The sequence below is a fragment of the Danio rerio genome, chromosome 23, assembly GCF_049306965.1.
Source record: "Danio rerio strain Tuebingen ecotype United States chromosome 23, GRCz12tu, whole genome shotgun sequence".
Lineage (NCBI taxonomy): Eukaryota > Metazoa > Chordata > Actinopteri > Cypriniformes > Danionidae > Danio > Danio rerio.
The window spans coordinates 40,430,194-40,454,586 of record NC_133198.1 but is presented as its reverse complement, the minus strand read 5'-3'; the positions used below and the strand labels follow the sequence as shown (position 1 = coordinate 40,454,586).

Genomic DNA, 24,393 nt, shown 5'->3' with positions numbered 1-24,393 from the left:
AAGTAGGGCTGTGACAGTAACAGATTTTTTGTTACAGTGGTGATAAAGCAAGAAATTAAGCAGTATGTCGGTTAACATTACATATAGAGCTGCACAATTAATCAAAAAAAGATTGCGATCTCGATTCGACTCCCTAGATCAGGGGTCACCAATCCTGGTCCTGGAGGGCCGGTTTCCCTGCAGGGTTTAGCTCCAACTTGCCTCAACACACCTGCCTGGATGTTTCAAGTATACCTAGCAAGAACTTGATTAGCTTGTTCAGGTGTGTTTGATTAGGGTTGGAGCTAAAATCTGCAGGACACCGGCCCTCCAGGAACAAGTTTGGTGACCACTGCCCTAGATGATCATAATTCAACATTTCTACAATTCTACAGTTTCTACAATTAGAGAAGCAAAGGCGGCCGCACAAGTCTTCAACATCAGAATTATGAATAGTTGTATTCTGATGTCATCACTTTACTGTGCATTAATGACCAGGACAAATGTAAAGTCTATTCAAGTCCACCTTTCAAAGTCTATTTAAAATTTATTCAAAACCAACAGTAGACCTACACATATTATTATTGTCTTTATACCATATGTTTGAGGAAAAACAATAATAATAGCCCACTCATACTAATCTTTATTTTACATCTATAGAATCATGAGAAAATCTTGATCTTTATTTTAAGCAAAAAATCATGATTCTCATTTTAGCTAGAATCATGCAGCTCTACCTACATAGGCCTATATATAGGTGTTAAAATTTGTCCGCAACCCTTTTAATCGATAGACCTTATAAATGACCAATTAAGCATGGACATTTAAAGGGAAAATGAAGCACTCAGTCAAGTTTACATTTTGTAATTTGATTTCCACTTTAAAGAAAATATATTAAACAAACTCTATTAATGTAACCATTCAGCAGAAAATGGCATGTTTTACTATAGAATTTAGACCTAGGGCGCCGCCATCTTGGAATATCGCTGTGTCTGACGTCATGAGGTTGGTTCTGTTAACTCAGCTGAACAGATACAGTGGAAGTAAAGGACTGAACACGGAGACTGGACACCCTAATTTATCCCAACGCATAATGTTGTAGATGTGGAGCTGGTGCAAATACAGAAGCAACCCTGTGACGTCAGACACAGCGACATTCCAAAATGGCGGCTTCCTAGGTCTAAAATCTATAGTAAAACATGCTGTTTTCTGCTAAATAGTTACATTTATTGAGTTTGTTAGTTATATTTCCAATAAAGTGGAATCCAACGTACAGAATAATTTTAACTTGACTGAGTGCTTTATTTCCCCTTTAAAGGATATGTTATGCTTTGTGCTGTAAGACACGCATCCACGACTTTGTACATTAAAGTAATAATCAAGTGTGCATTTACTTTACCTTATAGAGTCACTTTCTTGATATTGAAAATTGGGGATGCATAAAACCGCTATAAATCCTGATATATCCACTGGTGCTGCCATTAACACGTGGGTTAGGTAATCAAAAAGTAGACTACATAATGTTTATGAGTGGATCACGGATGGCGAAGATCAATAATTAGTTATGCAATCTTTTAACTACTTTGTCTAAAATATTGAATGCGATTTGATTAAACGAAAGCGAAACTGACCGGATCAATGGACGATTTTGTCATAAACAGTGAAATTTTAGACAATTAACTAATTTTTTTTAAAAAGTTAACAAAAATGTATTATTCAAAACGGAATATTTCACTTTATTTTATTTTTTATTTTATTATATTGTAATTGTACTTAGCAAACCAGTTTGTTTTGTGCTGCGGAAAAATAGCAGACCCGGCACACTTCACTTTACTTCAAATGTTATTCGTTCATATTGTTTATTTTGTAGATAACTGACCAACAAAAAAATTCATTAAAATTACATAAAAATTAAATAGTACCAAACGAAAATTGTTCCAAAAATGTTTTTCCCGACAAAAATACACAACTGTGCAGTGTTTGTTTCGCTCCTAGGAAAATAAGGATTTAATTAATGCTCCACTGTAACTGTTGCATCACAAACCTCTGTGATATATAATGGCTACATTTTGTATAAACTTATTTATACAAAATTATCATATGCTATAGCCTACATTAAATAAGTCAACATATATGCAATTTGTTGTCTCTCATCACCGCAGGTACCGCATGAGCGTCTGTTTATAGCTTCTGTAAAAATTTTTTTTTAAAAAGACCTACAATTGACCAGCCTTTTAACAGAGCCTATATTGATATGGTGATATTTCTGTGCCAGTTTGACACCAGACTAAACTAAGGAAAATTTATCTAATTCAAAACACTGAACTCACGTCACCTGTACTCACAACGAGTGAGACGGAGAAAATAAAAGTGCAGCACTGAGGTAAAATCAGATTCTTTAGTCATAACCTTTAAAATAACTTGTATTAAAAATGTTGATAGAGGTCGGTGATATAAGCATTATGACGGAGCATTACAAACGCTTATTTTCCGTGGAGCAATTGATTTGAGTTAGGCCTGCTATATTTATTTTACGAGGAAAAAAACTAAGTACAAAAAAAATTGCCTATGTCGGTTATTAAAAAAGGTTTCAGTCAGTTTTTGTTTTGTAATCTAAATTTTTAATTTAAGTAAAAAATATTTAGGGCAGGCCTTTTATTCTATTTATTTAATGTATTCTGTTTTTCTATACACTCCTGAAAGTTTCATCACATCACATCATCACAGGGCTGTGATGATGGTAATAATCACATTATAGTGGTTGACTTCTCATTATAGCGGTTATGCGGTTACCTTCACACCCAAGTCAATGTCCAGATAAGGCACAAAAAAATTTTGTGACTTTAGTGGTTCAACTGTGAGCATACCAAGCTCTAACAACACTTTAGTGAGGGAAAACAAAACGGTAAATACTAATTTGTTTGCCTATATCTCTCTTGCATCAGATCAGGGTTTGTGTTTACTACGAGTAGCAAGCGCACACCCTAACCTGTTGTGGCAGAGACAAATAAGTTGCTTTTACAGTATTTTTGATGCACAAATGTGTTCTTTGAGCTTTGTATGATTACAGTTGAACTACTGAAGATAAATGCAATGTTTTGACAAAGTTTTTAGTTAGACTTTGAAGATCTTGGGACCATTGCTGTATATGGAGAAAGAGGGAGCTATACCTTCATGGCAAATGAGACAAATATCCCATCAAAACAACTAAAACGAACACAAACCAATATTTGGTTTGGAGAGAGAAGGGAAAACAAAAACACTTTTGCAAATCCTAAAAATAACTTTTTTTCTTTTTTGACTTAAACTTTATGACAAATGTACTGGACCTGTAACACATATATCACAATGCTTTATAACCACAAATTTCACTGCTGTTGTTTTGCTCCAGTAATACCTTCAAGGAACAGCATAGTAGTCAGGCAGCCATACAAAAGTAGAGATTGGTGTGGTGTAGAAGAACTGCAATGGATGTCTGTCCAGGCTGACACTGATTTGGACCATCGGTATGTTCTTGATGCCCTCAACTCAAGCTTCCAGAAAACCTGCAATAAATGAAATTACCAATTATACCTGGTATCTGCTATATGCAAAGTTAAATTCAAACATTTATTTTTAACTCAAGCCATATTTTTCTGATAATATTGTCACATTTAATCTATTTGAATAATTTTGAAATCTGAATATTCCCAATTCATTGATCTTGTTAGGGTTTCATTTACATTTCATTTTAACAAGATTAATGAAGCAAAAAAATATCTATTTTTAATTGCACGCACATACAAACCACACCCAATTAGGTACTGCTATGAGTAAACTGCTGTAATCCGAGAGGAATGAAGACATGGAGGAAAACAAAGAACATACCAGAACATAGTATAATTGTCAATAAACAAACAAGGACAAAAACTGGTTTGTGAACACAGGCAATTATAAACAGAACATTACCAACCAAAGCAAAAAGAATCTTGACAAAAAAAGTAACTTAGCAAACTTACACATGGGCAAAGCTTTTTCCATTCAATGCTGCGTAGTGCACCTCTGGTTAGGAGTACATCTTTAAAAGTAAAAGTTAACAACAACAACAAATATAATGTTTATAACAAAGATAATGGTTATAACATTGCTCAGCCAAATATAACATTATTTTTTTGTTTTGCAATGTGTAGCCAGATTTTTTTAGGCTAATTCCTAGTTATACATGAAATTTATTAAGATGATTTTGCAACAAGCAAACAAAAAAAGGTTAAGAAGAAAATATATTAACTGTAAGAGACTAAGTGAAAAAATAGGTGTAACATCGTCAGAAAGTCTTTAGCAACCACGTAGAAGAGTAAATAGTGAGTAAATTTTCATTTTTGGGTGAACTATCCCTTTAAGTTTTAAAAAACACGAGTAACTTTAACAGTCTTGCAGATATCAATTATATAGACCAGTGGTTCTCAAACTGTGGTACGTGTACTACTAGTGGTACACAGGCTTCCTTCTAGTGGTACGCGGAGGATTGAAATATGTCATGTACATGCTACACACATTTCAAAATTTATGAAAAATGATGTATATAATATGCCATATATGACATATAGCCTATATTTCTGAGGTAATCTACCACGTTTTTTAACTGTGCAGAGTTGTAGCTGCTTTACTGGGCCTACTGTGCTACTGTAGTTCAATACTGCTCATTTTGGTGGTACTTGGAGAGACAATTTTTTCTGAGGTGGTACTTGATGAAAAAAAGTTTGAGAACCACTGATATAGACCTTTTCACAAGATGGAGATGACACATTTCAATTGTCACCAGCATCTTAAATCCTCCAAAAGATTTTAATATTTAGATTTTTAACATAGCATGTTAAATTATTTGTTTGTTTTAATTCCATATTTGCTTTAGATAGAGAAGGGAAGACCTAAAAAAATAATATTAAAAAATTAATTTAAAAGTTTAACATCATATGTACTGGACCCGGTACAGTATATCACTATTCTTTATGAACACAAATTTCCTTGTAACAAGTGCTGTTTTGCTCCATACCTTTAGAGAACACAGTAGTAGTCAGGCATCTACAACAGCATTCTTGTCTGTCCAATCGGACACTGGTTTGGGCCATCGGTATGTTCTTGATGCCCTCAACTCGAGCTACCAAATAATACAGAAATTTAAAAGCCATTACACCTGGTATCTGCTATTATACAGTGTATTTCAAACATTCATTTTTAACTTAACGTTAATCCATACATGTAACGTTACTATAATATTGTTACATACAGTGTAGCATAACATCAAAACAAATTATCAATAATAATATAATATCACACAACATAGCATATCAATTACTAAACAAAGATGGTTTTTGCACACAGGCTATTAGAAAGAGAGTATTACCAACTAACGTTAACGTTAAAACATTGAGAATTTTTTAACAGATAATTAAAGGTAACAAACGTTATGTTAACTTGGCAAACTTACATATGGGCATAGCCATTTCACCTGTACATTAGCACGTCTCTGGAGTACATCTCTAAAAGTAAAAAAAAGACACACAAATAACAGTGAAACGACCGCAGTTCACTTTATTTATTGGCTATAAAAAAGATTGTTTATAACATTTCTCAGTAACGTAAACTTTCAAACGTGTTTCTTAGTTAGCCGCGATGTGAAGCCAGGTTTTTAGGCTACTTCCAAGCCATAAATGTAGATGCCAATTAAAACAGTTAAAAACACTAAATTAGACTAACGTTAACGTTAAACATGTAAGTTACATCGTGTCCTTAAACATGTATCTCGAGCTGATGTGCGTCACAGGAGCGCGCGCAAACAAGACGGAAAAAAAAACAAGCTGGAAAGTATTAAATGCTTCAAGATTCGAAACACACCTCAGAATTCACGTTTCACATTATTTGTGGGTAAAACTAAATAATGAGAATAAATAAAACATATAAAGCATCGAAAAATGTTCTTACCTCTGAATTCCGTTGCACTGGTGTCCGTTACGATTCAAACTTCAAATGAGGCAGGTTGCGCGGCTGCGAGCGCGACTGCGCGCGCCCAGTCCTCCAACGGTACTATGGTAACCAACAAAACTAAACCAGAACCAAAGAGCTTAGAATGACATTCTAAGCTCTTTGCCAAAACTAAACACTAGTTTAACGGGGGAATTCGATTGGTGACTGACAGATATGTAGTTACAGTCAAAAATAAACATTAAACTTAATTTATTTTTTCTAAAAAAAAAAAAAATTACAAATTTTCATTCCATTTAAAATCTGTATTGAATTTCTTTCAAATTATTTTGAAAATGTTGGTAGGACTTGTTGTAAGAACATTATTTATTCACATTATAAGAACTTTCAAGTACAAACAGAGATGAGCAAAAGTACATTGAAATATATTTTAAAATAAATAAAGTATCAAATACATACATTTTATTTGTTTCAAAATAAAATACTTTATGGGACATTCTAGCTGAAATTTACATTGTATGTTACTGAAATAAAAACATAAATACAGTCAATTCATTCATTCATTTTCTTTTCGGCTTAGTCCCTTTATTAATCTGGAGTCGCCACAGCGGAATGAACCGCCACATTATCCAGAACACACCAACACAGGGAGAACATGCAAACTCCACATAGAAATGCCAAATGACCCAGTCGAGGCTTGAACCATCGACCTTCTTGCTGTGAGGCGACAGCATACTGCCCCACCCCGACGCCTCTAAATAAAGTGAATAATAAGTATTTCATCAGAAAAATTTTAAAATGGCCTGATGGTTGAATTCTGTGAGTTGTTCTGTAAAGGAATATGTCAGTCATTTGGTTCTCAGATTTTTTTTCTTTATTAAAACACTTTACAAATGTACAAACCCTGTAGTCTTTGTCCTCAGCCCAATTGAATCTACAGCTTTAATAATTATGTTTTGCTTAAAACATATTTAAAGCAAATAGCCAGTTTAAGTTGCTCTCATTCACATCAATTGATTAAAAAAACGTGAAACTATAAATAAATTCTACAAATAAATACTACAAATATATTATACAAATAATTTATTGTTCCCATGTTTCTGTCAGTCCTGTCACATTTGCATTAAATTTATCATAAAATGCATGCAATACACCTTTGACTTTGAAGTGACATAATTTGACGGAAGAGAAGCTGACAGTGATCAAGGATGCATTCTATCATTGAATTGTATGATTTTATGCTTGCTTTTGTGTGATTTTTTGAAGACAACAAGCTTAAAGGTCAGGCCCTGTCACATTTTTTATTAGTGAAAATGTTTCTGGTAGATTGTCTCATATTTATTTATTTTTTTTTAAATACAACAAAATACTTTTTTTAAAGGTAGCAGGAACTTTCTTTGCAAACCTTTTATTAATAAGCCTATTGGATCAATCCCTTCACCATTAAACTGTTTGATAACAACAAATTTTCTCTGGCACTTCATCCACCTATAGGGGAAGTTGTGGCCTTATGGTTAGTAAGCAGGACTTGTAACCTAAAAGTAACTGTGTTTCTCTTTGAGTTCAGTATACATTTTGCACAACTTTTCATACAGAAAGTCCTGTTTTGAAGATGATCATTCATTCATTTTCTTTTTTTAACTTAGTCCCTTCATTAATCAGGGATCGCCACGTACAGCGGAATGTATATGTTTTATGCAGAGGATGCCCTTCCAGCCACAACCTTACACTGGGAAACGCTCAAACACACTTGCATTTACACACATACACTACGGCCAATGATTTTATCTTCATTAACCAGACAGTGCACCTGTAGGTGTAATGTCATTTGAAACAATGTATCGTCAGTGTAGGACTTATTTTAATGTTGTTTGTCTTATTTATTTGCCATCTGCTGTACATCAGCAATCTATCTATCATGTGTACAGTATACTCATTCTCCCAAGATTTTTTATTCAGATCTTCTTTAACTAGACCTGTCTCAGGCTCAGGTTCACACAGCAAGGAGTGCTGAATGCAGATTTTTTTCAGATCTGATTTTTTGCATAACTGTTCACATTGTTTTTTTATAAATGTGGCCAGTATCAGATTTCCAGTGTGAACAGATCATGGTGCTAAACTGACCTGTATGCACAGCACATAAAATGTGTATAGCGTATAAATATAAAGCACAATGTCAGATATTGACTGATTGATGTTTAGAAGCTCCAAATCCTGTTTTTAAGATATTTATTATTCCATCTAATTTCTTAAGCAAAGATGCTGAATTGTACACTATACAGCCATTATCTCTGGTCTTAGCATTGCTCACCTGCTATTTTCAATGTGTGCTGACTTGCTCCTGAATATACCCTTGCCATTTGTCTGTTACTTTCTTTAAGCATAATTTCCATTCATACTTGAATCATTGACCACCATCTAAAAATAGAAGGTGATTTAGAAGGTGATTCTTCTGATTACAAGCTTATAGGCAAGTGATCAGAGGCCTCCTTTTTAAGATGTAATCATGTACTGTAAACATCTTGCAAAGTATTTTACGGTATTTTGAAATGACAAAAATACAAGACACTGAAGTATTTCGATACAAAATTTTATGCCCATCCCTGAGAACAAATAACTTCATGAAGACGTTCCAAGAACTTTGTTCTAAAAACATCTTCCATCAACATTATGACAAAGTTCATTCATTCATTTTCTTTTCAGCTTAGTCCCTTTATTGATGCGGGGTCTCAACAGCGGAATGAACTGCCAACTTATCCAGCACATGTTTTACGCAGCGGATGCCCTTCCAGCTGCAACCCATCTCTGGGAAACATCCATACACACTCATTTACACTCATACTATGGTCAATTTAGTGCATCAATTCCCCTATAGCGCATGTGTTTGAACTGTGGGGGAAACTGGAGCACCTGGAGGAAACCCACACGAATGCTGGGAGAACAAGCAAACTGCACACAGAAACACCAACTGACCTAGCCGAGGCTCGAACCAGCAACCTTCTTGCTGTGAGGCGACAGCACTTCCTACTGCACCACCACATCGCACCCCATGATTAAGTTCAAGCACAAATAACGCCCTGAAGACATCCTCCATGAACTTTGTTCTAAAAAAGTTTATGAACATTCTGACAACTTTCAAGTACGAATAACGTCCTGAGGAAATTTCAAGAACTTTGTGCCAAGAACGTTTTTTATCAACATTGTGACAACATTCATCAAGACCAAATAACATTCTGAAGACGTTTCAAGAACTTTGTTCTAAGAACGTTTTCCATCAACCTTATGAGAACGTTCATCAAGTACAAATAACGTTCTAAAGACGTTCCGAAAACTTTTTTCTGTGAACGTTTTTCACCAACATTATGACAATGTTCATCAAGTACAAATAATGTTCTGAAGACGTTTCAAGAACTTTATTCTAAAAACGTTTTCTGTCAACATTATGACAACGTTTATGAATTACAAATAATGTTCTGAAGATGTTCCAAGTTCTTAGAACGTTTTTTTTATCAACATTGAGGGAACGATCATGAAGTACAAATAACGTTCTGAAGATTTTAAAGAACTTTGTGCCAAGAACGTTTTTTATCAACATTGTGACAACGTTCATCAAGTACAAATAACGTTTTGATGACGTTCCAAAAACTTTGTTCTGAGAACGTTTTTTTTTCAACATTGTGACAATGTTCATCAAGCACTAATAACATTCTGGAGTCGTTTCAAGAACTTTGTTCTAAGAACGTTTTCCATCAACATTATGAGAACGTTCATTAAGTACAAATAACGTCCTGAAGACGTTTCAAGAACCTTGTTCTTAGAACTTTTTTTATCAACATTGTGACAAAATTCATCAAGTACAAATAACGTTCTGAAGACGTTCCAAGAACTTTGTTCTAAGATTGTTTTCCATCAACAATATGACAATGTTTATCAAGTACAAATAACGTTCTGAAGACATTTCAAGAACTTTGTTCTAAGAACTTTTTTATCAACATTGTGACAACATTCATCAAGTACAAATAACGTTCTGAAGATGTTCCTAGAACTTAGTTCTTAGAACGTTTTTATCAACATTGAGGGAACGATAATGAAGTACAAATAACATTCTGAAAACTTTGTTCAGAGAACGTTTTTTATCAACATTATGACAACGTTAATGAAGTACAAATAACGTTCTGAAGACGTTTCAAGAACTTTGTTATTAAAACGTTTTTCATCAACATTATGACAACGTTCATCAAGTACAAATAACAATCTGAAGACGTTTCGAGAACTTTGTTCTAATAACGTTTTTTAACAACATTGTGACAACATTCATCAAGAACAAATAACGTTCCGAAGACGTTTCAAGAACTTTGTTCTAAAAAGGTTTTTTTTCAACATAATTACAATGTTTATGAAGTACAAATAACGTTCTGAAGATGTTCCAAATACTTTGTTCTTAGAACGTTTTTTTATCAACATTGTGACAACATTCATCAAGTACAAATCATGTTCTGAAGACATTTCAAGAACTTTGTTCTAAAACTTTTTTTATCAACATTGTGGCAACATTCATCAAGTACAAATAACATTCTGAAGATGTTCCAAGAACTTTGTTCTTAGAATGTTTTTATCAACATTGAGGGAACGATAATGAAGTAAAAATAACGTTCTGAAGACGCTCCAAAAACTTTGTTCTAAGAACGTTATTTTATCAACAATATGACAACCTTCATGAAGTGCAAATAACATTCTGAAGACGTTGCGAGAACTTTGTTTTAAGAACGTTTTTCATCAACCTTATAAGAGTGTTCATCAAGTACAAATAACGTTCTGAAGACAATAGGTAAACTTTGTCCTGAGAACGTTTTTCATCAACATTATGACAATGTTCATCAAGTACAAAAAACGTTCTAAAGACGTTCCAAGAACTTTGTTTATCAACATTGAGGGAACGATCATGAAGTAAAAATAACGTTCTGAAGACGCTCCAAAAACTTTGTTTTAAGAACGTTTTTCACTAACATTATGACAACGTTTATGAAGTACAAATAACGTTCTGAAGACGTTGCGAGAACTTTGTTTTAAGAACGTTTTTCATCAACCTTATGAGAGTGTTCATCAAGTACAAATAACGTTGTGAAGATGTTTCAAGAACTTTGTTCTAAAAACGTTTTCTGTCAACATTATGACAACGTTTATGAAATACAAATAACGTTCTGAAGTTGTTCCAAGAACTTTGTTTTAAGAACGTTTTTTATCAACATTATGACAACGTTTATGAAATACAAATAACGTTCTGAAGATGTTTCAAGAACTTTGTTCTAAAAACGTTTTCTGTCAACATTATGACAATGTTTATAAAGTACAAATAACGTTCTGAAGTTGTTCCAAGAACTTTGTTTTAAGAACGTTTTTCATCAACATTATGACAACGTTTATGAAATACAGATAACGTTCTGAAGATGTTTCAAGAACTTTGTTCTTAAAACGTTTTCTGTCAACATTATGACAATGTTTATAAAGTACAAATAACGTTCTGAAGTTGTTCCAAGAACTTTGTTTTAAGAACGTTTTTCATCAACATTATGACAACGTTTATGAAATACAGATAACGTTCTGAAGATGTTTCAAGAACTTTGTTCTAAAAACGTTTTCTGTCAACATTATGACAATGTTTATAAAGTACAAATAACGTTCTGAAGTTGTTCCAAGAACTTTGTTTTAAGAACGTTTTTCATCAACATTATGACAACGTTTATGAAATACAAATAACGTTCTGAAGTTGTTCCAAGAACTTTGTTTTAAGAACGTTTTTCATCAACATTATGACAACGTTTATGAAATACAGATAACGTTCTGAAGATGTTTCAAGAACTTTGTTCTTAAAACGTTTTCTGTCAACATTATGACAATGTTTATAAAGTACAAATAACGTTCTGAAGTTGTTCCAAGAACTTTGTTTTAAGAACGTTTTTCATCAACATTATGACAACGTTTATGAAATTTAGATAACGTTCTGAAGATGTTTCAAGAACTTTGTTCTAAAAACGTTTTCTGTCAACATTATGACAATGTTTATAAAGTACAAATAACGTTCTGAAGTTGTTCCAAGAACTTTGTTTTAAGAACGTTTTTCATCAACATTATGACAACGTTTATGAAATACAAATAACGTTCTGAAGATGTTTCAAGAACTTTGTTCTAAAAACGTTTTCTGTCAACATTATGACAATGTTTATAAAGTACAAATAACGTTCTGAAGTTGTTCCAAGAACTTTGTTTTAAGAACGTTTTTCATCAACATTATGACAACGTTTATGAAATACAGATAACGTTCTGAAGATGTTTCAAGAACTTTGTTCTTAAAACGTTTTCTGTCAACATTATGACAATGTTTATAAAGTACAAATAACGTTCTGAAGTTGTTCCAAGAACTTTGTTTTAAGAACGTTTTTCATCAACATTATGACAACGTTTATGAAATACAGATAACGTTCTGAAGATGTTTCAAGAACTTTGTTCTAAAAACGTTTTCTGTCAACATTATGACAATGTTTATAAAGTACAAATAACGTTCTGAAGTTGTTCCAAGAACTTTGTTTTAAGAACGTTTTTCATCAACATTATGACAACGTTTATGAAATACAAATAACGTTCTGAAGTTGTTCCAAGAACTTTGTTTTAAGAACGTTTTTCATCAACATTATGACAACGTTTATGAAATACAGATAACGTTCTGAAGATGTTTCAAGAACTTTGTTCTTAAAACGTTTTCTGTCAACATTATGACAATGTTTATAAAGTACAAATAACGTTCTGAAGTTGTTCCAAGAACTTTGTTTTAAGAACGTTTTTCATCAACATTATGACAACGTTTATGAAATACAGATAACGTTCTGAAGATGTTTCAAGAACTTTGTTCTAAAAACGTTTTCTGTCAACATTATGACAATGTTTATAAAGTACAAATAACGTTCTGAAGTTGTTCCAAGAACTTTGTTTTAAGAACGTTTTTCATCAACATTATGACAACGTTTATGAAATACAAATAACGTTCTGAAGATGTTCCAAAAACTTTGTTCTAAAAACGTTTTCTGTTAACATCATGACAACGTTTATAAAGTACAAATAACGTTCTGAAGACGTTGCAAGAACTTTGTTCTAAAAATATTTTTTAACAACGTCACAAGAACGTTAACAACGTTAAGAGACTCTTCTAAAAACGTTCTATTGATAACGTTTTGTGCTAACATTTCCGCAACTTTTAAAGAACGTTAGTGAATGTTCTGGGAACGTTCCCTGTTAGCTGGGATAGGGCTCAACCTGTGCAGTGCACATGCCCTTTTTAGTCTTGGATAGAAAGTGCCCTTCCAAAATGATCAAAAGTGCCCCCGCGACGCGGCACACCCTCGGTCCCGCCCTTCAGTAGGCGCGCGACAACACCGCTCTTCAGAACGCGCGCAATAACAACCAGGACCGTGCAGAGACCGTCTGAAGGGAATGTGCAGGATAAATTTTTTGAAGGGGGGGGGGGGGGGGGGGGGGGGGGGGCTACTGAAGAGCGGTGTTGTCGCGCGCGTTCTGATAAGCTGTGTAGTCGCGCGCGTACTCAGACCGGTGTTGTCACGCGCCTACTGAAGAGCGGGACCGAGAGTGTGCCGCGTCGCGGGGGCACTTTTGATCATTTTGGAAGGGCACTTTCTATCCAAGACTAAAAAGGGCACAGGTTGAGCCCTATGTGTGCACGTGCCTGATAACAACCAACCCCCCCCCCCCCCCCCCCCCCCCGCTCTTCAGAACGCGCGCAACAACAACCCCCCCCCCCCCCCGTCTTCAGAACGCGCGCAACAACAACAACCGCCCCCCCCCCCCCCCCCTCTTCAAAAAATTTCTCCTGCACATGCCCTTTGGATGGTCTCTGCACGGCCCTGATCATGGCTCGTCTTGAAAAGAAAAATAGCAAGTGTTGGCGTTTTGTTGTCAAACTAAACTGTGTGTTGTCCAGTGATGGGAATAACGGCGCTATAAATAAACACTGTAACTAACGGAGATATTTTTTTCAGTAACAAGTAATCGAATGAGTTACTTTTTCCCCTGTTACAATGCCGTTACTGTCACTGACAATAAAATGTGTGTTACTATAATTGAGGACACTGAAGCGGTTTTCATGCAAGCATCTTTCCATAAGACCTCTCTTTTCCTGGGGTGGGTGGGTGTCCCTGGGATGTGTGTGTGTGTGTGTGTGTGTGTGTGTGTGTGTGTGTGTGTGTGTGTGTGTGTGTGTGTGTGTGTGTGTTCGGGGATGTGACGAGACATGATGATTATCGTGTCTGTGAACGTGGTGTAACGGAGAACATAATTGGCTTAGATTGAGTAAACTTCCATCATTGGCCAATCAGAGGCAGAGGACAGGTGTTAACACAAGCACATGCAAAGTCAATGGCACACACCAATGACCAGAAGTCAGAACAATGGCAAATCCAACAAATACAAAGGTAGACTTTACAAACTGGAAATAAAAACACTACTTTCCCCTCATTGAGGTGAAAGGCAAGAATGTTTATGTATCGTGCAACTTATGCTCAGGAAAAAAAACTCTCTCTGCTGCGTCGCTGACAAGTAATTCTAATCGAATGAAGCACATCACATCGTCACAAGCCGCCACAAAATTAGTGGCTACACAGGTGATAACGTGAGCTGCTCTGCTACCAGAAGAGGAGATGAAGCCATGACTTCAAAGCAAATAAATCTTAATTTTTTTCCCATTACAAACACTTATTACTTAGACAGAATTAAACTAAACAATTTTGAGAAACATAGTTGAGGACATAATGCCGATGGCTCTTACATTGTCCTACAACAACATTAAAATAGTGTAGATTAGTGATTTAGATTTATTTTATAGTCATTTGACAAATCAGATTTTTAAAAACACAAAAGTTATTTTCCCTGGTAATTAGTTACTTTTATAATGATGTAACTATGTATACTATTTGTAAAAAGTAACTATAACTAATTACTCTTTTTAAAGAAATGTGCCCAACACTGTTGTCAAGTTCTTGATTTTCTGCTTTTTTTTTTTTTTAATGGAAAGCTACACTGCAGATCTGTGCTTAAAAGCATCCAACATTGGATGACTTTCATCCCAAGTGAACATTACAAGAACAGAATACAGATTTTGGCTTGTACGATCAGATAAGTCTGGGATGGTCCAACTGTGTTCATCCAACTCAAAAGATCAAAAACGTACTTTCATCTGTGTTTGGGGCTGTTAAGTACTACTTTTATCAGTTCAAAACAAAAGGATGTTCAAGAGTTCACACATACATATTGCATGATAATAATAGCAAGTTTGGCATGCTGTCCCGGGAGAGAACCCTGAGCTCGGAGATAATTGAGCCTAAGGATCCCGCCGGTCATTTAGCATGTAAGGGGGTACAAGATCAGGTAGCTCTCAAGAACTCCCCCTTGTAAAGAGAAGTGGGGTGAACGGGGATTCTTCAAAAAACAAAGATAAGGGAGTGAAGTTGCAGTCACGCTGCACTTTTCTCCGTAAAGACTTCCATTCATACACAAACGAATGCGTCAGGCTGGAAATGAAAGTTTGTGCGACAAGTTTCACAGTTTGCAGTGTTGGAAAGTTCAAGCTTGATGAACTCTGACCTGAAAATCGCATTGACTGCGTGAGACCAATCGAGGATCAAAACATGACCTCTCTGTACAGTAGTTTAAAACATAGACCAATCACTCCCTCTTTTGAATGTCTAATCATCTTGTTTAATTCACACCGCACTTTTCTTGCCATCATAACTTCCGATAACTTTTCTTGCCATCAGACTTCCAATCATAAACACGTGACTGCGTCAGACCAGAAACGCAAGCTTGTGCGTCAAATTTTGCACACGCTGCTATGCAAAGTTCAAGCTTGATGAACTCTGACCTGCGAAATCGCATCACTTGACTGCGTGAGACCAATCGAGGATCAAAACATGACCTCTCTGTACAGAAGTTTAAAATATGGACCAATCATTCGCTTTTTTTAAACATCTAATCATCTTGCTTAGTCCCGCCACTCTTAGCAGTGCCGTACGACAGGATTTCACAAGCTCAAAGTCTAGTGTGACCGCAGCTTTAAGCTGGCTTTTTATAGTGAGTTTGGAATAATCTGATTGGTTTACTAATGATTACAGATGAGAGACCAGCTGCGATCAATCATATCATGTGCTCCTCTCGATATCAGTTTGTGAAACTAAACATATTTGAAAAGTTGTAACAATCCAGACAAAATATTTAAATTGAGATTACCTGTGAACATCAAGGTTGCTTTTCTCTAAAGCCGCTCCAAACTGTTTCCTTGAACATGATGATCTTTGAGAGAAGATAAATACATATTAATTGTTGTTTTATATATATATATATATATATATATATATATATATATATATATGTGTGTGTGTGTGTGTGTGTGTGTGTGTGTATCAGAACTTAAGTATTTTCTTACACAATTACGAGTACATGTCAATCTATGCACATACATTACACAAACACATAACAAAAATCACGAGGTCTCGACTTGCTTTGTTTTGGTATATTAATATATACCATGACTTAGCATGATAATGCGTTTTCGTATCTTCAATAGCACAAAAAAACATGCCATCAGCATGCTATATTTTTCCATTGTAAGCTGTTGCTATTATGGATCAAAACATTTAATTCACATTTCTATCATCTGTGCTGTGTGCATCCCATCAGTCATCAAGCAGCACTTAAACTGTCTGCATTTAATCATAGTCATATAAATAAGTTAAGCGATCTGCATAGAGCATGTGGGACATCAATATCTTCCTTGGTTAAAAAAAAAAAAAAGTTTAATAATGCACAAATATGTTCTGATGGGGATTTATCTCATAAATCAGTATGAATAGGAGCAAGCTGTGGTACTGAAAAGTATGATAAATGAATGACTGTCAGTTTTATCATGCAAATTCTAACACAGCTTCATGCATTGACACACACCTTGTAGTCATGCTGCTTCTTTTACAGCATTAAATTACAGTACTCTACATGTTGAAAATAACTCCATAACCCATTGTTCATTGGAAAAAAGTTGTTTAACTTTTAATTTTAGCTCTATTTGACTGTCTCAGCATGACTCGACACTGCCATCTACAGTACACAGTGTATTAAGAAAAACAGCATCCATACATTAATCAACAAATATTTTTGACTGAAACAAAAACACTCATAAGAAATATTAACCACTTTAATCAAAGACAGAAACAATGAAATGTCATATTTTGGCCAGAAAAATAAACACAAACTTTTATTAAACTAATCACCTTTCCAGGCAGCCTAGGTTACTCACTGACTGTTGGTCACGGTGTGTTAATTTTTTTTAAAAAAGTGTGTATTATCAAAGTATCATCAAGACTAAAATGCCTCTTAACACAACAGCTTAAAAAAACAATGGAGCTATTTTAATACTGAATTATTAATTTCATTTACCTTTATTTGTACGGTTTGTGTAGACATTCAGAGTTCAGTCGGTTCATTCAGGGGTCTCTCATTATCGGAATTGATTCCCTGATTACCACCTGAGAGTTCGCTTTTAGGACTTTTATTATGAAGCGGCTCGAGCTGCCAGTGAAGGCCAGCACAACTTTAGTGAAGGTAACTCAAGTAATATATATTTTTAACTAAATTTCTCATATTTAAATTATTCTAATACTTTAAATATTTATTTTCAAAGGTTAAAAAATTGTACTTAAATGTGTTTAATGAAAGTAGAATTATATTTGTTTTAGCAGTCATGTTTCTTTTTATTATTATTCTTTCTATTTTTTTATTTTCATTAATTAAAAAAATTAAATATCTATCCATCCATCCATCCATTCATCCATACACACACACAAACACACACACACACACACACACACACACACACACACACACTTATTTATTTATTTTTTCATTGTATATCATACAATGAAAAAGTCACTGTATATCATTGTATATCGTACACCCTTATTAGAACCAATATTTAGTTAAAACTGTGGAAAACAGTAATATAATCATTTTTTTATCATTTCAAACATTTAGACTGACTTTAACCAAAATCCTCACAGAATACAAAATCCTATAATTGTGCTCACATTGCCAGTTTTGAGGTGACAATGTTTTGCTCCAGCTGAGAGTCCCTTCCAAGAAAAATTGCCTTGAAACATAACTTAGTTAATATAACGAATATTTAAAAAAAGATTGGTTTGACAAGGGATTTGTTTTTGTTTCACTACTATTTAATAAACAGTAGTGAGATTTATACCTAACATAATTTTTTTTCTTCTTCAGGGATTTTTGTGTGTGTGTGTGTGTGTGTGATTATAATTTGATTATAATATTTATAATTTGATTGTGAAAAACATCTCTTATAAACTGCTTTACTTAATGAAAATTCATCTTTTTTATAACTCAGTCTTAAAGAAAATTGCAAAAAATGTACTTGGTGGTATCAATATCTTAGATATAAAAAACTATTACTTCTATATCAGAAAAATGTCTAATTCAAGATGGTTGTTTGCGAAAGCCATTTTAAAATAAAAACAAAATTTTTCTTTACCTTTTATAGAATATATTTGGTCAACAATAAGTTTTTACTCCCAAATAAGGTCAAAGAATTTCATTTAAAAATCCCTGTAATATATTTATTAATAAGTTTTTTTAAAGACATTTCACCACAATGTTTTTAATTTATTTTTTAAATTTTTTAATTTTTATTTTAATTTATATTTATTTTTTATTTTTTATTTTTTTGTAACACTGATCCTCAAAGTTTTTTACATCTGTTTTGTACTTATAAATCTTCTGATGATTTTTGGAAACAGGTTTCAGGATTGATTCATTTTACAAAATGAAAAAAAGCGCTACTTTTATTTTTTTTGTAAAGATTTAAAAAATATTTTATAATTCTTTGACCTCAATTACAAGTAACAAAAAGTGTTGAAAAAGTCTAATAATGAAAAATAAACTATACAATCTAATAATTTAAATATGATGGATTCCCCATATATGTAATTTAGTATGTTTTATGTAATGCATGTTATGCATCACTGAGTAAGTTTTGTATGACTGTTACATATCCTATATGTTTGACAGTTATATTAAAGACCATTCAATGCATTATGTATTCTAGAGTCTTTGGTTATTTGCAAAAAAAAAAGAGAGTCGCTTCCAGGACTTTTATTATGAAGCGACTCGAGTTGACAGTGAACGCCAGCACAACTTTAGTGAAGGTAACTCAAATAACATTTTCTTTTGGTGTATGTTTATTCTATTGAATAACCGTTTACAAACTTGAACAATGCTCATTCTGTATAGGCTCAATAAAATATTTATGAATATGTTTACAACAATTTGCGTGAGAGCTCAAATTTAGGCTGTTGTTATCGGAGGCATTGCTAGCAACTCATGCTAGTTTGTATTAGCCGTTTCGTTTTCACATTTCATTTCCTACAATATATGACACAAAGTTACCCTGGATTACATTATTATCTCATAAAAAATATAAATAATTTAAAATATGACCCTTGAAGAATTCGTTGGTCAAACTAGAGACGTTGTTGACCTCAAACATGTATAAAGTGTTGCTCTCGTCAACCAGATCACACAGTAATCGCTTATGTTTTGTATTGTGTACTATAGTATGTTTCATTGTAAAATAATGTTGCCTGTACTCTTTATACCCAGCTGGTGTGTAGATTGAAGGATGGAGGCCAGCGGCAAACCCTCCACAGCACAGATTGTGTTGCTGGCCACTAGTTCAGCACTGACAGCTGTTCTATACACCATATACAAGAGGAAATCCAGCCATGTTGCGAGATTAAGGGTGAGAAAGCAAGCCTGATGTGTTCATCGTATTGCCAATATCAGTAAAGTGATTAATATTCTGTTTGACAGGAAGCCAAGAAGATGTCATTAAACCCAGAGCTGAAAACTATTCTCAGTGAAGCACCAGGAAAATGTGTTCCCTATGCAGTTATTGAAGGTAGGGCTTTAATTGTGGATATTGTTGTTCCTATTAATATTAAGTAATTATTTGCTCACTAAAGTAGTATTTATTGGGTGTTAATGTTCTAGTAGTTTGATTAATACTGTCTCTGTTTAGGAGTTGTGCGCTCAGTGAAAGAAACCCTGAACAGCCAGTTTGTTGACAACTGTAAAGGGGTCATCCAGAGGTTGACCCTAAACGAGAAGAAGATGGTGTGGAATCGCACAACGAATTTATGGTATATATTCAGAATTTGTGTTTGTGTGATTTTGCTGTATATTTGTATTTGTCTGAAATACTTCACATTAAGTTAATATAATCACATTGAAATATTTGCAAAAGTATGTAAATTAAATATAATTTATCTTCTTTTACACTATCAACTTGTTTAATTAGGTTAACTAGGCAGGTTAGGGTAATTAGGCACGTTATTGTAGAACCATGGTTTGTTGTGTAGATTATTAAAAATATATATATATAGCTTAAAGGGGCTAATAATTTCGATCTTAGTGTTTTTTTTTATAATTAAATAATGCTTTTATTCTAGCTTAAATAAAACAAATAAGACTTATTTAAAAAATATATTATCAGACATATTGTGGAAATTCCCTTGCTCTGATAAAAAATCATTTGGCAAATATTTAAAAGAGGAAATTCAAAAGGGGGGTGATAATTCTGACTGCAACTGTGTGTGTGTGTGTGTGTGTGTGTGTGTGTGTGTATATATATATATATATATATATATATATATATATATATATGTAAATATACAAATAAATAAATTGAGATTCATGTATTGTATTATATAATTGTACTTTATTCAGATCTTTTATTCTCTAATAAAAATTTTAATATTTGTTTTATTAGTTTCTACTTTTTAGAAACATTAACCATTCTTGAGTTAGTTCAATTAGATACTACTTAATAATAATAATATACTAAGTATACTTTTTTATCATTATTTACAGGGTGCCCGTGGTGTCTTAAAATCTTACATTTCAAAAACAAAATTCGGGTCTTCATTTTTATCTGTCTAAGTAAAGCTACCCGATCGGGCTGACATACATCCAAATCACCAACAATATATCCTTAATAAACCTTTTTTTTAAGTTTATGTTTAAGTTTTTTTATTGCAAAGAGATACAATTCACAATAGCTGTTAGACTTGTTTTTACAGCAATTTCTCCAAATTAAATTCCCTAACCAGGTAAAGAAATCTAAAATTACACCGTTCCTAATGATAATAACTGAGCAGTATATCCCTTTACATTATCTTCCATTCATACAAAAACTAATTTACAGTAGTATAGGGGAGTAGACATAATATTTTTAAACAGGCATGAAACCTAAGGTTTTATAACAGAAATGCATTAGGTTGACTAGTTTTACTAATTATTTGTTGGTTTTTGGTCCAAATTTATTATTTTTGCTTATTTATGTAATTGCCTCCACAGTGAATATACTTTTAATAATGTTAAACTTGTAATTTTATTAGAAAAATAAATATTATGCTCAAAACTGTATACAACTTGTTTTCTTGTTTTGACACATTAAAGTATGTCGCTAAGATAGAATTATATTTGATGGCAAGAAAAAAGTAATGATAATTCCACTGACCCAACCGAGCCATTAGAAATAATCATTAATGTTTAGTTCTGCACAGGCATAGGCTGGTATAAGTTTTTGACGGTATGATAACCTTGGATAAAAGTATCACGGTTTCACGATATTGTGATTACTGCTGTAAAATATGTTCTTTTTTTTTTTAAATGTCTGGGTAAAAAAACTATCTTTTTTTCCCCCATTGAAGACCGTTTTATTTTAGGAAACATTTATAATACACTGCTCAAAAAATAAAAGTAACTCCTAGGTTCTCTTATTTATTTGAGCAGTATATTTTGGAACAGTAAACATGTCAGGCTAAATAATTAAAATAAATCATTGACCTCTGCCATTTTCATTAGTTTCAAAAACACATATTTCTTTACCACACATCAAAAAACACACACACAAACACATACAAAGAAAACTTACATATACTCTAGGAACAGTAGTATAATAGATTATTTTAGCGGTTTTAAAACCTTGACTTTCCAAATCGTGTAAACCTTGAAACGAGTTATCGCCCCATGTCTAGTCCTGCATAAATCTAAAATTTCCTTCATAATGGTCTTAAATATGGTCCCTAAATTTGACGTAATGAAACCTGTAGAAACCCTGGATTTAATAGTTAATTATTCTTCATAACCTTATGCACCACCAATATCCTAACATCATAATTTAATACTAAAAGCAATAATTTCTTAACTTATTCTTAGGAATGACTGTGAAAAGGTCATCCACCAGCGCACCAACACCGTTCCCTTTGACCTCGCCCCCCACGACGACACTGTACCCACAACAGTCCGAGTGCTCCGTCCCCTTGATGCGGCTGAACTGGATCTAGAGACCACATATGAAAACTTCCACCCTTCCCAGCAGTCTCTGACCAACGTCATTGGCCACTTCATCAGTGGCGAGCGTCCACAGGGCATCCAGGAGACCGAAGAAATGCTACGTTTGGGTGCCAGCATGACCGGTGTAGGGGAACTAGTGCTGGACAACAATCTGGTGCGTCTTCAACCGCCAAAACAGGGCCTGCGGTACTTCCTCAGCCGCCTGGATTATGACACGCTCCTTAGCAAACAAGAGGGTCACTTGAGGATCTGGAGGGTCTTGACGGTGCTTTTTGGATTAACTGCCTGCGCTACATTTTTCTACCTGCTTTGGAGACAGTATGTGCTGCGAAAGGAGCGGAGGAAAGAGCAAAGTGTGCTAGATGAATACCGGAAGTGGCAGAGTAAACGTTTTCAGGAGCTCCACTTGGCGAAGGAGGATGTTTCTCCCACAGCATGCACAATTTGCTTGAATCACGAGCGTTCTTGTGTGTTTTTGGAGTGTGGTCATGTGTGTGCCTGTGAGGGGTGTTATAGGGCCCTGCCTGAACCTAAGAAGTGCCCCATATGCCGGGCAACAATTGATAGAATCGTCTCGCTGTATAACAGTTAAAGGCCTTCTTGTGAATATATAGTACTTGAAATGAGGCATAGCATTTCATGCCTTTATCTAGAGCTGTGATGAAAAAAATGGTTCGAGATATCAATTCTGATTCTCCAAATGCATCGCTAAACTCTCTTGAATTGTTCTGAGCTTAGTTTTTTAACAGCAGAGTGTGTTTTAGGCTATTTATTAAGGCACTGTATCCTTTACAAAGACCCATACTCTTCTGCTTGCATCCAATTCCTAACAAATACCGCCTCAAACTAAAATCATCGTTAATAAAGTAGGAAATGTTTAAGCAACTTACAAAGGTTTTCATAGTAAGCTGTGTTTACATTAATTTTGTGACATGCAGTAAGTCAACTTACACAGTTCACCCCAATGCACACTCTTCCTCATGAGAATTGTAAAAGTGTACAATTAAATAATAAACATAGAGCACCATCTGCTGTAATAAACTATCCTAGAGTGTGGTCTGCTGTTAAAAACTGACCCAGAGCACTGTTTGTTGTTAAAAACTAGCCCAAAGAGGTGTCTGATTGAAAAAACTAGCCTGGAGTCTGCTGTTAAAAAGTAACCTAGAATGCTTTATGTTTGAAAATACTAGCATACAGCACAGTCTAAAAAAACTAGCCTAGAGCGCCATCTGCTGTTAAAAACTAGCCTAGAACAGTGTCTTGTAAAATATAGCCTAGAGTGCACAATCTGCTGTTAAAAACTAGCCTAGGGAACCATCTACTTTTAAAAGCTAGCCTATAGCACAGTTAGCTGTTAAAAACTAGCCTAGAACATTATATGGTTAAAATACTACTAGCGTACAGCAGTCTGTTTAAAATAAAATAGCCTTTGAAAAACTAGCTTACAGCAATGTCTGCTGTTAACTAATGTCGACTGCCATCTGTTAAAAAACAGTCTACATTGCCATCTGCTGTTAAATACTTGTCTAGAGCGCCCTCTGTTAATATAAACAAGCCTAGAGCAACGTTCTGAAAATACTACCCTAGAGTGCAGTCTGCTTTTAAAAACTATTCTAGCCTAGAGTGTTAGCTCAGTTAACAGTTTAACAGTTAGCTGTTAAATACTAGCCTAAAGCACAAAATTTTCCCTAAAATAATTAGTTTACAGCACAGTCTGCTGTTAAATACTACCCTAGAGCACCATCTGCTGGTAAAAACTAGCCCAGAGCACCATTAGTTGTTAAAAATTAGCTTAGAACGCCATCTGCGCCATTTGCTGTTAAAATCTAGCGTAAAGCGTCATCTGCTGTAAAAAACTAGCCTAGAGGGCCATTTGTTAAAAACTAGCCTGTTAAAAAAACTAGCTTGGAGCTTTGTTTGCAGTCAATAAACTTGCCTAGAGTGCTGTTTTTGGATAAAAGCTAG

The 24,393-nt window shown here is 34.2% G+C and overlaps 1 protein-coding gene and 1 long non-coding RNA gene across 2 annotated transcripts in view; one reads left to right on the top strand and one right to left on the bottom strand.

Annotated features, from left to right (window-relative positions):
• LOC101884801 (uncharacterized) overlaps positions 1-17,520 on the bottom strand; it is a 177,623-nt gene extending 160,103 nt beyond the window's left edge. Inside the window, exons 1-2 of the long non-coding RNA XR_223757.5 lie at positions 17,434-17,520; positions 16,231-16,293 (exon numbers count right to left, since the gene is read on the bottom strand). This is a non-coding gene — a long non-coding RNA (uncharacterized lncRNA). The remainder of the gene's footprint in view (positions 1-16,230; positions 16,294-17,433) is intronic.
• Positions 17,521-19,189: 1,669 nt separating this feature from the next.
• On the top strand, positions 19,190-23,472 carry mul1 (mitochondrial E3 ubiquitin protein ligase 1). The gene is given in 5 exon segments (NM_001098760.1): positions 19,190-19,217; positions 19,672-19,810; positions 19,882-19,969; positions 20,090-20,210; positions 22,291-23,472. Coding segments are annotated over 4 exon segments (1,059 nt in total). The 5' UTR covers positions 19,190-19,217; positions 19,672-19,690; the 3' UTR covers positions 23,021-23,472.
• Positions 23,473-24,393: the final 921 nt, after the last annotated feature.